This window comes from Chrysemys picta, chromosome 14 (assembly GCF_011386835.1).
Source record: "Chrysemys picta bellii isolate R12L10 chromosome 14, ASM1138683v2, whole genome shotgun sequence".
Classification (NCBI taxonomy): Eukaryota; Metazoa; Chordata; order Testudines; family Emydidae; genus Chrysemys; species Chrysemys picta.
The window spans coordinates 25,880,198-25,899,681 of record NC_088804.1 but is presented as its reverse complement, the minus strand read 5'-3'; the positions used below and the strand labels follow the sequence as shown (position 1 = coordinate 25,899,681).

General features: G+C 43.3%; 1 protein-coding gene across 1 annotated transcript in view; it reads left to right on the top strand.

Moving 5' to 3' along the window:
- The first annotated feature begins 1,376 nt into the window (after nt 1-1,376).
- The window catches only part of PEPD (peptidase D), a 222,121-nt gene continuing 204,013 nt past the window's right edge, over nt 1,377-19,484 (top strand). The window contains exons 1-3 of the mRNA XM_005289912.4: nt 1,377-1,677; nt 11,233-11,416; nt 13,962-14,089. Of these exons, the coding sequence (XP_005289969.1) occupies nt 1,634-1,677; nt 11,233-11,416; nt 13,962-14,089 (356 nt within the window). The 5' untranslated portion in view covers nt 1,377-1,633. The remainder of the gene's footprint in view (nt 1,678-11,232; nt 11,417-13,961; nt 14,090-19,484) is intronic.

The following is a 19,484-nucleotide window of genomic DNA, read 5'->3' as shown; positions in this document are numbered from 1 at the left end:
TGAGCAGTTCTGCTTCCATCCAGTAGAGGACAGTGGTGTACATAAACAACTGCCTGCTCCTGACAGTATATGTCACTATTTTAGAGAGACATCTACTCTAAAGAATTTATTCAAGTCACGCAAGAGGTCTGTCACGCTTTAAACTGTAGTTCATGCCTCTGGGTCTTTTCTATTGCTGCTGTATTACAGATAGTTATCTGACCCCTAGCACAATAATACTTAGTTTCTATCGGTAGCTTATTATTTGTGCGCAAGAAAAAGTCAATTCAAGTTCTGAAGTAGTCTGAGAGGTGTCTGTATCATCAAAAGACCAGATTTAGGGCTTGGATCCATTTCCCACTGAAGTCAGTGAAAACATTAGCATTGACATTGATGGACATTGGATCAAGCCTTTAAAGATTATGGGTAAACAAGTTCTCAGTTTCACAAGATACAGAATAAAAGGGTCTCTTAATGTTAAAGGGATTATACCTCTATAGTGCATTGTAATGGAATTTTTGAATAGCCATTTATTTCAGTGACCTCTATGCTATAAATGAAAGCAATTCATGTAAAAGGTAGATTTCTAGTCTGTTGCTTTTGGCATAGAGAAAACTAATTGTTTCAGCTGGCCTGTTTCTTGTACAATGGAACCAACACAAGAGGCCACACTTATTAGGCAATCTCTTGACCAGGGGAGTATTCACAAATGTATACTCATTTGCACAGATGAATTCTACTCCTCCTGCTAAACCCAGGGTTGTGAGTTCAATCCTTGAGGGGGCGATTTGGGGCAAAAATCAGGACTTGGTCCTGCTAGTGAAGGCAGGGGGCTGGACTTGATGACCTTTCAAGGTCCCTTCCAGTTCTAGGAGATGGGATATCTCCATTAATAATTATTATATTAGGATGAGCTGGGCCTTTAAGAGGTTCAAGTCCCATCATTTACCTGTGCCTGGGATTTTCTCTGAAATCATGTGGGCCAGGCCTCTGGGATTTGTAAGAGCCAAGCAGGGTGCTCTCAGGGGGGCTGTACGGGGTAGCAGGCTGGGCCTGGGGAAGGGCTAGTCAGTGGCTGGCCCCCAGAACCAGGCGCTGTAGGAAGCAGCCTTAGGAACCAGAGGAGTAAGACAATCTGAGGCTTAGGGCAAAGGGTTGCCCCGAGATTTCTGGGCCGAGGGCTCCGCGTTGCTCTTAGGGCGAGGTTCAGTGCACGGCCACCGAAGGCAGGGCTCACGGCATGGCTTGCAAAGGAGCATCTGTCTCCTTCGCTGCCTCTGCGGGGCCCCGCTCGCGCGCAGCAGGCAGGGTTCCGCGCGCACCTGCCCCAGGGACGCTGCCCTTTCCAGCCCACGTTCCCAGGCGGCTGCGGCCCGGCGCTCGCGCTCCGCCAGTTCCCAGTCACGCGAGCAGGGCAGCGCGCCTATAACGGTCCCACCGGAGTGGCTTCGCCGGTGGCGCCCCCGCTCGGCTACCCCCTGCGTCAAGCCAGAGCCGGGCTGTCTTCGAGCAAGGGGAGGGTGCGAAGGAGGAATTCCTACGCGCACAGCCCTGTCAGCAGCCGGGGCACCCCATCCTCGCGCGCCCAGCCCCCGGGAGCCCCGGCGTCCGCTAGTTCGCCGCCGCCCCATCAGCTGACGAGGCAGCGGATCACATGACAGACGAAGTCCAGCGAGGCAACATGGCTGCAGCTGAGGGGTAAGCGGCGGTTCTCTGGCAGCCGGTGTATAGCCCCTGGCCGCTGCCCGGGCGGGACCCCCTGACCCAGCTCTGGCAACCGGCGGGGTGAGGCGAGGCGGATCTGCTCCTCCCGGGAAGGCGAGGCGAGGCCAGGTCCTCTCCTAGTCTCTTTGCAGACTGACCCACCTAGCTGAGTTACAGCTTCCTGCTAGTCTGAGCCAGGTGTTTCAGGAGAGTCCCTGTGATATTGGCCATAGACAGACACGAAAAGTGCCTGTGGCGTAGCTTGTAAGAGCAGGGGTTGGCGCCTGTGTCCCTGGTCAAAACTCCCCTCTCCGTGTTGTATTGGGGGTGGCCTTCTGCCCTGGTGGCTTCACTCCAGTGGTGCTGTGGGCAGCTAGTGTATGTAGCATCATTTTTTTCTGAGAGATTGAGAGCTGCTCAGCTGTGTGGCATAGGCCCTGTACTGCTGTCAGACAAAGGAGTTTCTCCTGTAACTCAGTTGTTGAAGTCTTGTGCTTGGAGTTGCGTGGGTCTGAGTTCTGCTATTGTTGTCCCAATGAAATTCTGGTTTGCCCTGGTATGTGACATAGTAACAGCATTGAATTTTCTAAGTAACCCCCAGGTTTATGCATCTATAGTTATACTTAGTGCCCTACCAAATTCACAGCCAGGAAAAATGCGTTACGGACTGGTGAAATCTGGTTTTTGTGTGCTTTTATCCTATACTATATAGATTCCATGGGCAAGACCAGCGTTTCTCAAATTGGGGGTCCTTACCTAAAAGGAAGTTGCAAAGGGGTTGCAAGTTATAGGGGGGTTGCAGTATTGCCACCCTTGCTTCTTTGCTGCTTTCATCGCTGCACAGCCAGAGAGCAGCAGCTATTGACTGGGTGCCCAGCTCTGAAGGCAGTGCCCTGCCAGCAGCTGTGCAGAAGTAAGGGTGGCAATTCTAGACCATGCCACCTTTACTTCTGCACTGCTGCCTTCAGAACTTGGTGGCCAGGGAGTGGCGGCTGCTGAGGGCTTAGCTCTGAAGGCAGCAGCACAGAAGGGTGGCAATACCATACCATGCCATCCTTACCTCTGCACTGCTGCTAGTGACGGCTCTGCCTTCAGAGCTGGGCTCCCAGCCAGCAGCTGCTGCTCTCTGGGCCCCCAGCTCTAAAGGCAAGCATCACCGTCAGCAGCAGCCCAGAAGTAAGTGTTGCAGTACGTAGCCCACTCCCCATAATAATATTGAGACCCCCCCCCACTCCATTTTGGGTCAGGACCCCTACAATTACAACACTGTGAAATTTTAGTTTTAAATATCTGAAATCATGAAATTTACAATGTTAAAAATCCTATGACTGTGAAATTGACCAAAATGGACCCTGAATTTGATAGGGCCCTAGTTATATGTAAACTTAACTATAGCAGAGCTCTTGCTCTGCCATAATAAATGTGTGTAGATTTAATATCCTGAAGGCTAAAAGGGTCTCTCTAAATTACTTGCACACAGAAGTCTATGTGAGATGGACGTTAAGGCCATTTTGAACATGCCTGCCTTGACATCAAGCAGTTTTAACTATTTTTGTAGTGCCATCACAGTTATGCTGAGGTTCATTTTTATCAGATGAAATGAAATACAGGGACAAAGTCTCAAGTTGGAAAATTAGAGAATTAAAGTTAATTGGATATTAAATGTCTCATTGAAATATCGAAGCAAAAAAATTCATTACGAGATGGGGAAACTGTAAAATGGGTTAATCATTTGTACAGCATATCGTGTGATTTCCTTCAACTTGTGTGGATTAGTACCAATTAAATTTAACATTAACTTGCCTGTGGAAATGAGAGCGCCACTAGGTTGCAGGAAGTGTGGTGAATTGTGTTTAGAAACAGATTTGTGCTGAGTAGGCAATCTGATCATAGCTCAATTTTTATAGCAAAATTAAACCATTTTACAGTTCTTTTTTTAAAAAAGCCATTAAATGTATCAAAATGAGGGAGCCTCCCTCCAAATAACAAGAAAAGGTAGCTCTGGAAATGCATTCATAAATCTTGTATGTTTACATGAAAATCAGCATCTTGTGAAGTTTCTTTCTCCCCACCCCCTCACAGTTAAATTGTTCCTTTTTTAAAGGCTCTCACATGTTTCTATTGAAGTCAGTGGCAGACTCCCAACTTGCACGAAAGAGAGTAGGTTGCAGGCAGGAAGATTAAAAGGACATCAATTTAAAATTGATGAAGTTTTTGACTACTATAATTACAAGCAACATTTAGGATTACAGCAATTAAAAGATTAGCATTGAGGAAAATATTCTTTTCGATTGTTTGGTTTACTCTGTGTATTTGACAGCACATTGTGCATGGATGAAGTTGCTTTTATGGTGTCCACTGTATAGTGACAAAATATACTGCACAGAGGATTAAGGTTAAAAATGTTGACTAGATTACAAGTTAATAGTGTCCCTTTAAATATAGCTTTTAAAAAAGGTGCTCTTTATTAGTGAAAGAAGCTTGCTGGCAAGGTTAATGAAGCCTCAGTCTACACTACCAGAGGCGGTATTACAGATTTTACAGATGGGCAAACTGAGGCACAGGGAAGTAAATGGTCACAGTGGGAGACAGTGGAAGAGCTAGAAATATATCGGCATCCAGGCTCTGAAGGTGTATTAATCACTATACCATAGTTCCCTACAAAGTCCGTCCTCCCCCCCACCAGATGTGATTTGTGGTAAGGTGTAGTAATAAAATGTAACCTGTCTTAGGGTTACCATAAGTCTGGATTTTCCTGGACATGTCCGGCTTTTTGGTCCTCAAATCCCCGTCCGGGAGGAAATCCCCAAAAGCCGAACATATCCGGGAAAATAGGGAGGGAGGGGTTGTGGGGCTTGGGTCCGGGCTGGAGCCACTGGGGCCAGTGGTGCTCGGCCGGGGCTTGGGTCCGGGCTGGAGCCGCTCGGCCGGAACCGGGGCCCGAGCCGAGCTGGGCCGGAGCCGCTGAGACCGGGGCCGGGGGTGCCCAAGCCACTGGGGCTGGCGGTGCTCGGCCTGAGCCGTTTGGCTGGAACCGGGACCGGCGGTGCCCGGGCCGCTGGGGCCGGTGGTGCTCGGCCTGAGCCGTTTGGCTGGAACCGGGACCGGCGGTGCCCGGGCCGCTGTGGCCGGCGGTGCTCGGCTTGAGCCGTTTGGCTGGAACCGGGACCGGCGGTGCTCGGCCAGGGCTGGGGCTGGGCTGGAGCCGCTGCCCGGCGGTGCTTGGCCAGGGCCGGAGCCGACCTGGGCTGGAGCCGGAGCCACTCGGCCGGGGCCGGGCCGACCTGGGCCCAAGCCGAGCCGGGTGGGAGATGCCGGGGGCCAGAGCCTCTTGGCCGGGGCCGGCCGGCCACCGGAGGGAGCCACTCGGCTGGGGAGGCCTGGACTGGGCCTCGCCTCCTCGCGCCCCGCCCCAGCTTACCTGCTGCCTCCCTGTTTCAGGCTTCCCGTGAACATTTGATTCGTGGGAAGCAGGGGAGGGGGAGGAGCAGGGGGGCAGAGCGTTCAGGGGAAGGGGCGGAGTTGGGGTGGAGTTGGGGCGGGGCCGGGGCCCAGTGGGGTGTCCTCCTTCTTTTAAATTAAGATATGGTAACCCTAATCTGTCTGAAATACATAAACTTTTCACATAAGCTTTGAATGCCTGAGATGAAAGAAAGTGACATTTTAAAAAACGATGTGGCTTACTGTTCTAGCTATGTTTCACTTTTAGTTTAATAAAAGTACAGAGTAAAGTAAACAGCTATTGTTCTAATCACCTTTTGATCACGTGTCTCTGACATGAACTGGGTGGAATAGTAATCTCTTTTGCGGGGTTGTTAAATGAATTTTTGCAGATCTTTCTAGAAAGATATTAGTACTGTGTATGTTTTCTAGTAGTATTGTCAGGTAGCAAATATGGCCCCAGTTCTACACGCACCCACATGTCCCGTTGACTTTAGTGACATACTGATAAGGGTAAATGTGCAGGATTGGGGCCTAATTTTATCCATATAACTAACCTTCCTCATTCTGCATCTTATATTTGCTTAAAATATAAGTGTAAGAAACACTTAAACAATAATTATAACATACCTGACATTGTGTAGTCACAATAACAGCTTTTGAAGAAAACATCTTTGGTTTCTGAGCTGCTGATGTAGATATGCAAAGAGGACTAAGTCAGTAGTTTTGCAGCCTGTCATACAACTTTTAGTTGACAATGCAGCTAATAGTTGTTGGACTTTTATATTCTGCATTTGAAGAAGGGTTTGATTAGTGTTGCATTCCTAAATACTATACAAGTTGAATTTCCAGTGTCACAATGTGCAAAAGGAAACCGACTAAAGGATAATGCATGCTACATTCTTAGTAGTGTTGTAACAATTGAGTTTCTGTGCAGTTACTAGCCTGAGAAAGACATGATTAAAATGAAGGATGGAAAGAAGTTAATAGGAGACGTGAATGCACAGAGGCTGATTCTGTATCTACTGGGAAAATTCTCATGGCTTCTGCTCCCTTTATAGTCAGTCAGCCTAGCTTTCTATAAGTTAGCCATCCTTGTAGTAAGAAAAGCACAGAAAAGGAAAAATGGGATTTGGGAGGGAAGAGTGAGTGAACAAAGATAGCAGAGAATGGAAGCTGTTTTTTGTTTTTGTTTTATTTTAAATAAAGTACTCAAATACCGAACTTTGTACTCCATATAATTTTCAGTCTGGACATTTGATATCTTCCCTAGCAAGGTTGTATGAATTCATGCTGTGGGCTCTATAAAGTGTTCAGCAAAGAATCTGAGGAGCTAAATAGAACTTTGCAAAAATGTTCACCCAAACCCTGCTGTGTCCTACAAACCTTGCTGTGGGGGTCCAGCACTCTCCGCTAATCTCACTCTGTTTAGAAGCCACAAAGTAAAGTCCAACATGGTAATATTTTTTTTGAAACCACAGTTTTGTATTAGTGCCAAATTATGCTGCTAGTTATATCCATGCAGTCACATTGACTTTAGTGGAGTGTAATCGTGACATCTTTTAGATGCAACTGAGGGTAGAACTTTGCCTGTATGTCTGTAAAAATGCTCTCAGATGAATTCATTTTCATCCTTATTTTAATTAATGTTTGACAATATATTAAACTGCTAGTAAAAAATCCTTTGTAAAATGGCTCAGAATTAAGTTAGCAAGTGTAGTTGTATGTAGACTGATAGTTTACTCCTGAGGGCATTCTGTGCCAAAAAATTAAAAATTATGCACCCAAAATTAAAAATTCTGTACACAATACTTTAAAATTCTGCAAATTTTATTTGTCAAATAAATATGAAGGCTCCAGCATGTCATTGGGGAGCAGAGGGTATTGGCTCCACAGAGGTGGGAGATCACTATGCAGCTTCCCCCGCGTCCCCACCCCCGGGACATGGATTTAGTGGTGAGACTGTACCCAACCCTGACACAACTCAAGGACCGGGCCTGCTCCAGAAAGACCCCAGGGCCCTGCCCCTCCATGCCAGGTGCACCAGGTGTTGGCAGGCAGGATCAACAAGGCAGGATTTAAGTGTGGGGGGATCCAGGTGTGGGTTGAGAGGGTTTTGTGTGGGGCAGTCTGGGTGTGGTGACTCAGTGGGGGATCTGGGTGTGGGGGGGATCTGGATGCACAGGGGCTTGTTGGAGGGTTCTGTATGCAACAGTAATGGGACTCTGCAGGGGGGTCCAGTTGAAGATGTTTGGGGCTCAGCGGAGGGGGGGGGTGTCTGTGTGTGAGGAAGATCAAGCTCAGAAGGGGGGTCTGTGTGTGGGGGGGTCCAGAAGCTGGGGGAATGGGGCTCAGTGGGGTGGGGATCCAGGTGCAGCTGGTTGGGGCTCGATGGAGTGTGGGGAGGGGGTGAGGCTTGGCAGAAGGGTCTGGGTATGAGAGGGTCTGGATGCATGGGGGTTGGGTGGAAGGGGGAGCAGCTCCTGTAGTGATCCCTCCTCCTGCAGCTGAGGAACGATGGGTTTAGAAAGTGCAAGGGGTAGGGATGTGAGTTTGCAGAGCTTACTAAAGCCAGGGAAGAAATCTGGGGGTGGGTCTGAAATGGCCCCGGATGCCATGCAGGGAAGAGGAACTCCTGTCCTCCCCAGCTAGGGTGATCAGATGTCCTGATTTTATAGGGACAGTCCCATATTTGGGGCTTTTTCTTATATAGGCTCCTATTCTCCCCCACTCCGTCCCAATTTTTCACACTTGCTGTCTGGTCACCCTATCCCCAGCCCAGCTGGGACTAGCAGCTGAGCCCTGCTCAGGGTAGGAGCCACCAGCCAGGTCTTCCCCAGTCCCATCCCCTGCTCCACAGTGATTTACCTCTCTGCCAGCTGCCCTGGACACCCAAAACATATTGCTGGGGAGGGTCGCATGACTGCTGTTGTGGCTTCCCTTTGCATCCCCCTCAGAAAGTCATTTTTCTACGGGGAAGCAAAAAGATCTGCGGGGAACATAAATTCTATGCATGTGTAGTGGCACAGAATCCCCCCAGGAGTAATAGTTATTGCTTCTTGAGTTTGTTCTAGTAGTCACAGGTTTTGTATGCAATAAAAGAGAGTTTATAATAAATTTAATGGAGATTAAAATCTGATCATAGCAGCCTCATATCAGGAGTACCCAAGGTTTTGTAGATGAGGGAGATCCGTTTTTGTTTTTTTTAAATCAGATGCACCGTACAATCTTGTAACTTGTCTCAATTTACAGTGAAGATGACTTTTCTTCAGTTGAAAGTGTAGGCCGAGTTGTGCCAAAACATCTGCCTTTCTTCTTGCGCTGTGTATAGCGGCTATCCTCACATCACACAATAATCGCCAGGAGAATCTGAAAAAATAGTGTGGCATCTGACTGTCCCCTTTGTGCTAATCGCACCTTCTTATTCATATAGTGCTGGCAATAGGGAGAGTGTGTGACTTAAGAGACCCTGCATTGGCTTTATGTCTCCTAGGATCACTCCTGTAGGGCCAGTCTAGAATCATAGAATCATAGAATATCAGGGTTGGAAGGGACCTCAGGAGGTCATCTAGTCCAACCCCCTGCTCAAAGCAGGACCAATCCCCAGACAGATTTTTACCCCAGTTCCCTTAGTGGCCCCCTCAAGGATTGAACTCACAACCCTGGGTTTAGCAGGCCAATGCTCAAACCACTGAGCTATCCCTCCCCCCCAGAGTCATTGAGTCCGGTCCCCTGCCTTCACTAGCAGAACCAAGTACTGATTTTTGCCCCAGATCCTTAAGTGGCCCCCTCAAGGATTGAACTCACAACCCTGGGTTTAGCAGGCTAATGCCCAAAGTGCTACACTAGAAGCACTACATCAGTACAGCTGCACCACTGCAGCACGTCTGGTGAAGATGTTATATGCCCCCGGGAAGAGAGCTCTCCCATTGGCATAATAAATCCACCTCCGCAAGAGGCTGTAGCTATGTTGGCGGGAGAAGCTCTCCTACCGACATAATGCTGTCCACACCAGTGCTTGGGTTGGTGTAACTTTATGTTGCTCAGGGGGTGGCTTATTCACATCCCTGAGTGACATAAGTTATGCCTAAATAAGTGGTAGTGTAGACCTGGCCTTAGTCTTGTACTCAATGATCCTGCCTGGGCTGTATAGACCGGTTTTATGGCCCGCTTATAAAACAATGCAGTGCAATGTACGCAGCCACACCACACCTGAGAAACTGGCCTTAGTTCTAATTAAGTTTTACTGCATTATTGAAGATTAAGGATATTTGTTGCTAAGGTTGAATGGATTTGCTTTATCATTCCTATGGCTGGAGTTAGCCCCCAATGAAAGCTTATTCTGTGCTTCTGCCCAGTATACCTGTGCAAATGTGCTGCATAGCTAGTGACTCATAGGTCCCTGTAATTATCACGTAGCATGTTGCTGGGGTTGTGGGAGAAGGTAATAAAAATAATCAGATTTGAGCTTTATGCATCATCAGCTAAATTCCTATATAATACAGTCTTAAAGCTGGATTAGTGTATACTTGTATTCTATCTTTCACCTTTTAAAATTTACACTGTTATATCAGTGTTATAAAAAATAAAACATAAAACATTTTATTAGCTTCTTTATGCTGTATCTGCAGTTAGAAATTGTGGGTTAGATTTCTGATTATAAAGTTTGCTCTACACAGCTATAAATCAAAGGTTACCTTTCAGACGTGTAATTTTCCATGAAAGCCATATAATAATTAATATGTGAAGGTGCATTGCTCTAATACTCTCAGGTTAATGTGGGTTAATTTTTTTCATCTTAGCAACAGTGTAGTGTAGTAACAATGTGGCTGAATTCAGCACTATCATCTCTCTCAGAAATATTGTAAATGGAGAAAATGATCCTCCAACTGCTGAGAAGAATACGCGCAATAAGATGTCTGGAAAGAGGTTGAACTATATTGAACTAGTTGAACTTTAATCCTGGGTTTTTATTAATACTGCAGTTTTGAAGCTCCAGATCACCTTTTCCCTGTTGTAAATATAAAATAGAGGAATACTGTTTTAGACTTTAAAAACCTGAGTTATTTAACTAGTGTCGCTCCCTTCTACTTTCACTCAGCCATAGACAATAGCAGCTCCTTTAAGATTCAGGGCAAAATAATGAATGATCATATAAAAACAACTCATTTAGCTTCACATGGGCCAAAGATGTAGCTAAAAGAACTATCTAAACATGGATAAATCAATTTTATGTAAAGCTACCCTTTGGCTAGGGTATTTGTTGTTGTTGTTTTTAAAGAAGTGTATCTCTATCCTAAATTTTACTCAAACAAATTGAACCATTGAAGAAAGTTTCTAAAAGACTGTCCAGGCTTTGCTTTGGCACAGCAATTTGCTATATGGTCTCACACAGTTATGAAGAAACACACAGTCATGTGTAACAGTAGGCTACTGATATTTAAGTTACGTTCCTGTTGTCCATCTATACGAAAACTATAGCCGGTCTTTATATACATACAAATAGTGAGGGAGTATCAAAAATGTTGTCATTCTGTGTGCCATTTCAACTGCCATCTTTTCTAGGCAGTCCTTCGTTCAGCTTCTGTAGGTTTTCCCAGATGCTGTGTAATATTTGTTAAAGAAATTGTCCCATTCTAAATGTAATCTTTCAGTTCTATTGTTCTCAAAACTCATATTTTTCTCTCTCCCATGTTTGCTCTTATTTCAAATATCTCGGCAGACTAACACTGTTGTAATTTATTGCATGTCTCCTTTCACCCCAAATAAAATCACTTCTGTTTTCTTTAAAGGAAGCTAACTTCTGTGTCACATTACGGACTATAACTGTAGCCAGCAATATTTATTTTTAGCACCTATTTATCTTTTACTACTTGTATGACTTAAGTTTTGATATTTCACACTCCCTCTCAGCAATACCATGCACTGTAACAACAGGGTTCTCTCTCTCTACAATCCTAAAACCTAGTCCAGTTGTGATGGACAAATGACCTTTTTCAGGTTTGACTTCCTTCTCTGTTAGACTTCAAATAAACCCTGTGTCTCTCAATGATATTAACCAGTATATTATTTTGCAATACAGTTATCTTTTTTTTAAATCCTTTCTAGACCATCTTTTTGGTTGGGAAATGAGACGCTGAAAGTGCCCGCAGCACTCTTTGCTTTGAATAGAAAACGGCTGTGTGATCGATTAAGGGGGAATAAAGACGTCCAGAAGAATGCTATTGTTTTGATGCAGGGTGGCGAGGAAGCCCAAAGATACTGCACTGATACTGGCATTGTCTTTCGTCAGGTAAGATTTATGTTCATTATACAGAAAAAAACTCTTGAATTACTTTTCTAATTACTTTTCTACTCTCTCTTTTAGTTTTTCTCTCCCTTTATTTTAGACTAGGGGCCAGATGTTTAAATGTATTGAGGTGTTGCTGTCCTCAGCATTGCAATGCCTAACTGATTTAGGAGCCTAAATCTCATTTTCAAAAGGAATGTAGGCACCTAAGAGCCAAAATCTTATTGACAGTTGATGGGATTTAGACTAAGTGCCTAAATCACTTTTGAAAATGAGATTTCATTGAATTTCATAAATGTGGGGCTGGAAGGGACCTTTGGCCTGCCTCAGAACAAGGGTCTGGACTTGAGGGCCTCTCAAGTGAACCTAGACCTCCTTCACAGGTGTTTGTCCAACCTTCTTAAAAACCTCCAATGATGGGGATTCCACAATCTCTGTAGGAAGCCTATTCCAGTGCTTAACAGTAGTAGTAGTAGTAATGTAGTCCTTTGTATTTTTGTACTTATTCTATAACCCTGTTATCCTGTAGTTGTGTACACACTGATTTAAGCTGAGTGCAGAAATGCCTAAATACCTTTAAAAATCAGGGCCTAGTGCATTCCACCCTGTTTAAAAGGCATTGCTTTTAGTGTTACTGACTACTTCAAACCCTAGATTAACCATTGTAACAACAATACTTATATGGCTTAGGGTTGCTCTTCTTTTTAATTGCTTATTTACTATATGTTTTCATGTTGCCTAGGTCAATGGGGCCCCAACCTGGTTGAGACCTCTAGGCACTAGTGCATTATAAAAATTTGATAATAACAGTACATGTAGAAAGTGAGCCTTTACCCTAAGGGCATGTCTACACTAACCTCTGGAGCAATCGATCCAGCAGGGGTCGATTTATCGCGTCTAGTGAAGATGCAATAAATCGACCGCCAAGAGCTCTCCCGTGGATTCCGGTACTCCACCGGAGTGAGAGGTGCAGGCAGAGTCGACGGGGGGAGCGTCAGCCGTCACTTACCGCAGTGAAGACACCGCGGTAAGTAGATCTAAGTACATTGTCTTCAGCTACAAAGCGACAGAGTCCTGTGGCACCTTATAGACTAACAGAAGTATTGGAGCATAAGCTTTCGTGGGTGACGAAGTGCGTATTCACCCACGAAAGCTTATGCTCCAATACTTTTGTTAGGCTATAAGGTGCCACAGGACTCTTTGTCACTTTTTACAGATCCAAACTAACACGGCTACCCCTCTGATACTTGACTTCAGCTACATTATTCACGTAGCTGAAGTTGCGTAACTTAGATCAGTTCCCCCCACAGTGTAGACCAGGTCTCAGACTTGCTTAGTTTTTGTCTGGCTTGGATTATAGAAGCCATAATCTTCTACCTGACTGTGCATTTTGCTAAATATGAGTGGTCTAACACAGGTTAAAAATCTTTCATTAATTTATTGATTTTTTTCCCCCCCTCTACCCCAACAAATATAAACGTGGGTTTAAATGCCAGATCTGAACACACACAAACTGTGGAAGGGCATGGATATGTATTTTAACTTGCACGTTGGACCTAAACTTAATAAATTATAACTTACACAGGTATTTATGTATTAGTTATTTCTTTGTTGGCCCAAGCAGGATTTTGTTACTTGTTACTTTCACGTTGAACACATCATTGATTGTCATTAGATGATGAAGATAATTGAATGATTTTTAGCTAGAGTCAAGCTTAGTTGGGTTTTCTTGTTACAGTGGACGGTTTTCTGCTTTGCCAGTTATAAAATGAATTGTAGAGTACTGCTTCAGTTCTGTGAACTGAACTTTTACGTTTTGAAGAAAGGGGGGGGGGGGGAGTAAATTTTATCTTTTATGACAGCAGGCTGCTTAATACATTCTGTCCGGTATCTAGGGGAGAATGATACACAATCTGTGGAGGCTTATTCTCCAATCTCTCTTGCCTCTGCCTCACCAACCCATCCTTGTCAAATTTTGTTGTTCTATCTCTGCCTCATCTTTGAGTTTTGTCCATTCTTTTCTGTTCCCAATGCAAAATATCCCTTGATTCCAGGTCTTGATAATCTTGTGCCATTTTTTTATTACAGCTTCTTCCTCTCTGAAGGAACTCACTCTTCTCCCCTCTAATTTGTCCAAACTCTGCTGCAATTTAGGGCCGTGGCTCACAGGCACAATGTGCCCATAGGCTTTGCTCTTGTCTTGTCTCTTGACTGGCTGTTTCTTCTTGCTATCGTTTTATCTTGTTTGAGATTGTAAGCCTTGAGGAAGAATCTATTGTATACAATAACATGCCATATAAGAAATAATTGTTAGTTCCTGGACCTTGCCAGTACCTCAAAGTAAGGTTTGTATCACTGTGAAATGAAATGGTCTAAATTATCACAAAATCTACAAAAATTTGATGCACAAAACAAAAACGTTCTTATTCGAGCCCACAGAAATAGGAGTTAATATTAGTGAACTGTTAGTATGCTGGTGTATTGTATTAGTATTTTGGGGGTGGGGCAATTGAGGGATAAAGTAATGATATTTGATTTATTTATATAGGAATCTTATTTTCATTGGACTTTTGGAGTAACTGAACCAGACTGCTATGGAGCAATTGATGTTGATACTGGAAAATCCATTGTCTTTGTCCCCAAGCTCCCTGAAAGCTATGCAGTTTGGATGGGAAAGTAAGACATCTTTTTCAATCTAGCGACTTATTTTACAATTCTGATGTATCTGGCTGTTAACTGTGTGCATAATGTAATTAGTTGATATTTCAGTTCTTAAAGTGGCTTTTAATGGTAGTGAAAGGTGCTGGATTAACCACATTGGAGATTGGAAATCTTCTGTTTAAACACAGAACAAGGAAAACTGTACAGCAAGCTTTCTTAGGCTGCCTTGCCAATTTACCTCAACCTTGACTTGGGAGGGCCACTTCTAATGGTAAGAAGAAAATTCAGTCTTCGTTACCCCACTCAGTTCTTGGATTCCCTGCTGAGACTGCTAGCAACTGACATTTTTGTTATGGGATAGTCTATGAAGCATTCACTAGATTTGACAAGAACTGAACTAAACTGAATGCACCTCATTTTATATACATTCTAATAATATATTTAATCAAAAGATCACTTAGGATTTTATATTGATTGTACATCAGTTTAAACTCTTATTGTCCCAATCTCTGATAATCCTGGTTGAGCCACTGACATGCCATGTGACCTTTGGTAAGTCACTTGACCTGCTTGCACTTCAATCAATTGTAAGAACAAAATAAAACCAAATGAAAATATCATGATGCTGCCTGTATAAATAAAGTACCCAAGTAAGCGGATCCTGTGAAGCACTGAGCACCTTCTGCCTGGTACAGCATTGAGGCTTGGACCCTCAAGTATTATTAGGGCAGATTAAATTTGTGTCTTATTAAAGGCCTCATCTTGAATTTATTGAACATCTGTATCTCTCATTAACTTAAGAAATTCAGGATTGTGTTTTAAATTGATGGTGGTGGTGTAGTTTTCAAGTTGTTTTAAAATGATTCTTCCAAAACTCTGTTAGGTAACAAGTTCTTTATTTTTAAGGGTTATTGTGCAGCCTCCTCTTCCCTTCCCCCATGCCCTGACATTTAAGAAAATATAACAAAATATATCAATAGCAAGGCATTTTACCAAATTATAGAACTAACTCGGTAGTTTGTGTGTACATACATGCTGCTTAATGTATGCATATATGCACTTTCTGATGGGTAAATTCTGGTAACAATTCCCATCTTTTGTGAAGCAGGAGATTGATGAATGAATCTGCACCCTTGCAATGGTTTTTCTCCATTCTCCTGAGGCTGTCTCGCCATTGGGAACATAAGATTTGTCAGACCCGAGGTCCATCTAATCCATATTCTGTCTCTGACAATGGCTGGTGCCAGATGCCTCAAAGGAAAGTGTAAGAACCCCTCGCTGCGCAGGTGTGGGTTAATCTACCCTTCAAATTAGGTCTTCTCCCAATAGCTAATAATTAGAGCTTGGTTTAAGACCTGAAACATCAGGTTTGATATCCCTTCCAAAACTGTTGTAATCCATTATGTCAATTCTGGATATCTGTATAAATGTCCAATTACTTTTTGAATCTTGCTAAGCCAGGAGGCAGGAGACTTCTTTTTTTAAGAGCCTCCTTTTCCCCCTTTTAAACCTGATTCTCAACTTAAGCCCTCAAGACCTTCCATTAACTCTGCATTATTGAATAAATCACATCCAGCCAGAAAGCTTGTGCTCTGGCATATTACTATGCAGTACTTTTTTGGTAAACCTTTTGCAAACTTTGCTAAAGTGACTTGGGTGTTATAAAACCTGTAGGCTTATGAACAGAGCGCTGGAAGTGTGTGGATGCTGAAATTGCTAATGCCCAGATTTGCAAACAAGCCTTTCTCCTTGGATCAAATCCTAAACTGATGCTTCATTAGCTCGCAAAATCATCTAGGCACTTTTGATTCTTACTTAACAAGGATTTTTGCATATTAAAGAATCAAGAGCTCTTGTCTTTTGTTTACTTCTTAATCAGTTTTCCCTCTTCAGATCCATATCCTGTTTCAGTCTTCTGAATCTTAGTTTCCCAAAATGTGCTTGTTATGGATCAGGGATGAGCTGTACTTGTGATTTCCCCCCTCCCTCCCCCTCCCCCTCTCCCCACCATGGGCACTTCTTCCAAGTGACAGGCCTACACCTGCACTATTGAGTGCAACCCCCAGTTCACCTGACTTTAGACTGTATCACAAGGCGACAACTCCCCCATTTACCACAGTATCTTTGGGTCACAAGCTCCCAGGGTAAACTTTAGCAGTGATTCAGGACAGCTTCTTCAAAAACAAATATGATTTATTGGTTCATAGAAACTAAAGCAGAGTTATAACAATTAAACCCTATATGTGTATTTCTTACCTAAACCCAACCTTTCCTTGCCAGTTTAGGTAGGTTCTCTTTAATCCAGGCTGCCCCAAGCTTTGGGGTTGGGGGAGACAGGATGCCCCCTGCAACTCCTGCCACCTTGAGAGTCTGACTTCCCCAGTTCAGTGAGTGTCTCTCTTCAGCTCACAAGCTGACTTTTATCTGTTCCAAAGACCTGACTTGGGACCCTATGCCTGGGCAAAACGGTTTATATATTTCTTCAGAAGGGATAGGCTGTGGTTTCCCAATAGTAGATTCAAAGTATTGTCCATTTGGGCACCAATCAAATAAGGTTATCTGCAGTCATTCATTTGGTTTTTGCAACCCAAAAGGTTTGATTTTAACCCGTAACTAGCAACCTAATCCATCAAACCCACAGATATATAGAAATCTGTTTATACAATGCATGATGGTTAATGCAGCTACTGCCCTCATTTTTCACAATGCTTTGTTGCAAATAGGTGTTCATCTGTAGTATATAGCTCATAGGTGTGTATATAGTGCTTTATTTAAAAAAACTTCAGTTTTCAATGCTTTGAGGTTCTGGCCTGGAGACTATCACCATACATCTGATCAGTTCAACATTAATGATATTCTACTCACAACATCCTTGTGAGGTAGGGAAATATTTAAACTCATTTTACTAAGGCACAGAAAGAGAATATGCTTAATTTTATTTGCGTGTTTGGTCCTGTGGTAGTCCATGGACTTATACATGTCCATGACTTTAAGCCTGTGAGTAAGTTTTTGCAGGGTCAAAGTCAGAAAAGGAGGTCTCTAGCGGAGTTGAACCTCAGTTTTCTGTGTCCCAGACCAATGTCTTAACCACCGAACGATTAGAAGATTGTTTGTAGCTCTTTCTTGTAGGACATAAGCAATTCTCTTTCCAGATCCTGTTGTATCAGTTCACTTTTATAGTAAAAATTCCTCAATACCATAGCCCTTGAGAAAGTGGTCCTTTTATATTCATTTACTTTTTCATTTTAATGCTAATTTTGAGGAATACAGTTGCAGCCAATCCCATGCGCTGAACTGTTAGATAGACCATATGGCAGGGCATGTCTGCTGTCTTCCGAGAGAGATTATGTGACTATTATTGTCTTAAAGCTACCTTGGAACTGAAATTGTTTATGATCACTTTAGAGTGGAATATTATTATCGGAAATGTTCTAGTAGAAAAGGTGCACCTGTCTGGCAAAGTGTAGATGCTACTTAACTCCCACAAGTACACCATAAATTCTATTCCCAGTGTAGGCTATTTGCCTGTTGTAGATAAAGCTTTACTACCTCCTCCTTGGTTCTTTTATGCTAGTTGAGATATGCTGCTTGCTGCCCACACTGATCATGAATGTCTGATCTGAAAGAAAGGCCTTCTAAATGTATCCAGTATCCATCTTGTCATGTTGTATTTCCCCATCAAGTGTTATTCCTTTGTAATGTCATTTTACAGCCTTTTCAGTTTAATGTTGTGAGGCATTCATCATCAATTTGTTTAGTGAATTATAGGTTTCTTGCATCAAAGATTTTGGTAAAACTGAGTTTTGTTGTAATTCTCTCCTTGCAATGTATATTAGAATAATTTTATCATCACTGGTATCTTTCTGTTTTCCAGACTCCTCTCCCTATCCTTACCGAATCCCTTTGTTTGATTCTTGTTTTGTTTTGTCAGCCACTGTCATGTCCCTTTCTTACTTGTCAGAAAGATGGATGAATGACTCATTTGTGAGTCAGAAGTCCTGCTTCATAAGCTAGTTGGCAGGAGGTACCGCACTGTGTTGAGGTTTAGTTCCTCCCCCGAAGTCTCAATTTTAAGTCAAAATTAGTTTGCCTTCCATCCCATTTTTATTTATCTAACGTGGTTAGCCTTGGAAGTTCTCTTGCATGCAGATGCAAAAGGTACTCTCAACCCACTGAGGAAACTGTTATTTAACATCAGAGCAATGCAAATTGCTTTTATCCTTGTTGTACAGTATTCTGCAGTCTTAGATGTGTCTGTAGCATCTAGTCTCCCAGTTCATAGTGCAAAAGGATTTTAATTTATTTGTTGCATTGTTTTTTATTTGTATATAAGGTAGATGTGGGAAGTTTTCTCTATGCATTTCTGTCTTGATACAAAGAGATAGCATGAGTGAGTCTTAAGAGTTCTCTGTATAAATGTTAAAGGATTATCAGTTGTTCCTAAAATTCTGTTTAACAGTTAATTTTCTGTAGTTCTATCTAATTTTTGAGGCAATTAAATTTCCTTTTTGCTGCACATCTAAGGAAACACACACAATTACACCTCTAGAGAGCTGTTAAGTAAATTCTGCAGATTAGCCAGTGGAGAAGTTAACCTTTTTCTTGTGCATCTTTCAGAAATGGGTCTACTGTGTGACGGGTTGGATCACAGAAACCCCCTTGGGAGCTGCCACCCGATGTGCAAAGACTACCCCTGCTTCTGCTTTCCCTGCCAGCTCAGGACTCCAGCACCCTGTCTTGCTGAGCCAGACACTCCCGTCTGGCTCCAGACACAGATCCAGGGTCTGAATCTCCTGTCCCAAAGCTGCAGGTTACCTAAAAACAGCTTACAGAAGTGCGCTTGTCTTTAGCACTCAGATGCCCAACTCCCAGTGGGGTCTAAACCCAGATAAATCCGTTTTACCCTGTATAAAGCTTATGCAGGGCAAACTCATAAATTGTTCGCCCTCTATAGCACTGATAGAGAGATATGCACAGTTGTTTGCTCCCCCACGTATTAATACATACTCTGAGTAAATTACTAAATAAAAAGTGATTTTATTAAATACAGACAGTAGGATTTAAGTGGTTCAAAGTAGTAACAGACAGAACAAAATGAAAGGTTTCAGAGTAGCAGCCGTGTTAGTCTGTATCCGCAAAAAGAAGAACAGGAGGACTTGTGGCACCTTAGAGACTAACAAATTTATTAGAGCATAAGCTTTCGTGGACTACAGCCCACTTCTTCGGATGCATATAGATGGCAAGCAGATGGCCTCAATATATGTTCCATTCTATATGCATCCGAAGAAGTGGGCTGTAGTCCACGAAAGCTTATGCTCTAATAAATTTGTTAGTCTCTAAGGTGCCACAAGTCCTCCTGTTCTTCTTTCTTTAGACAGAACAAAGTAAGTCGCCAAGCAAAATAAAATAA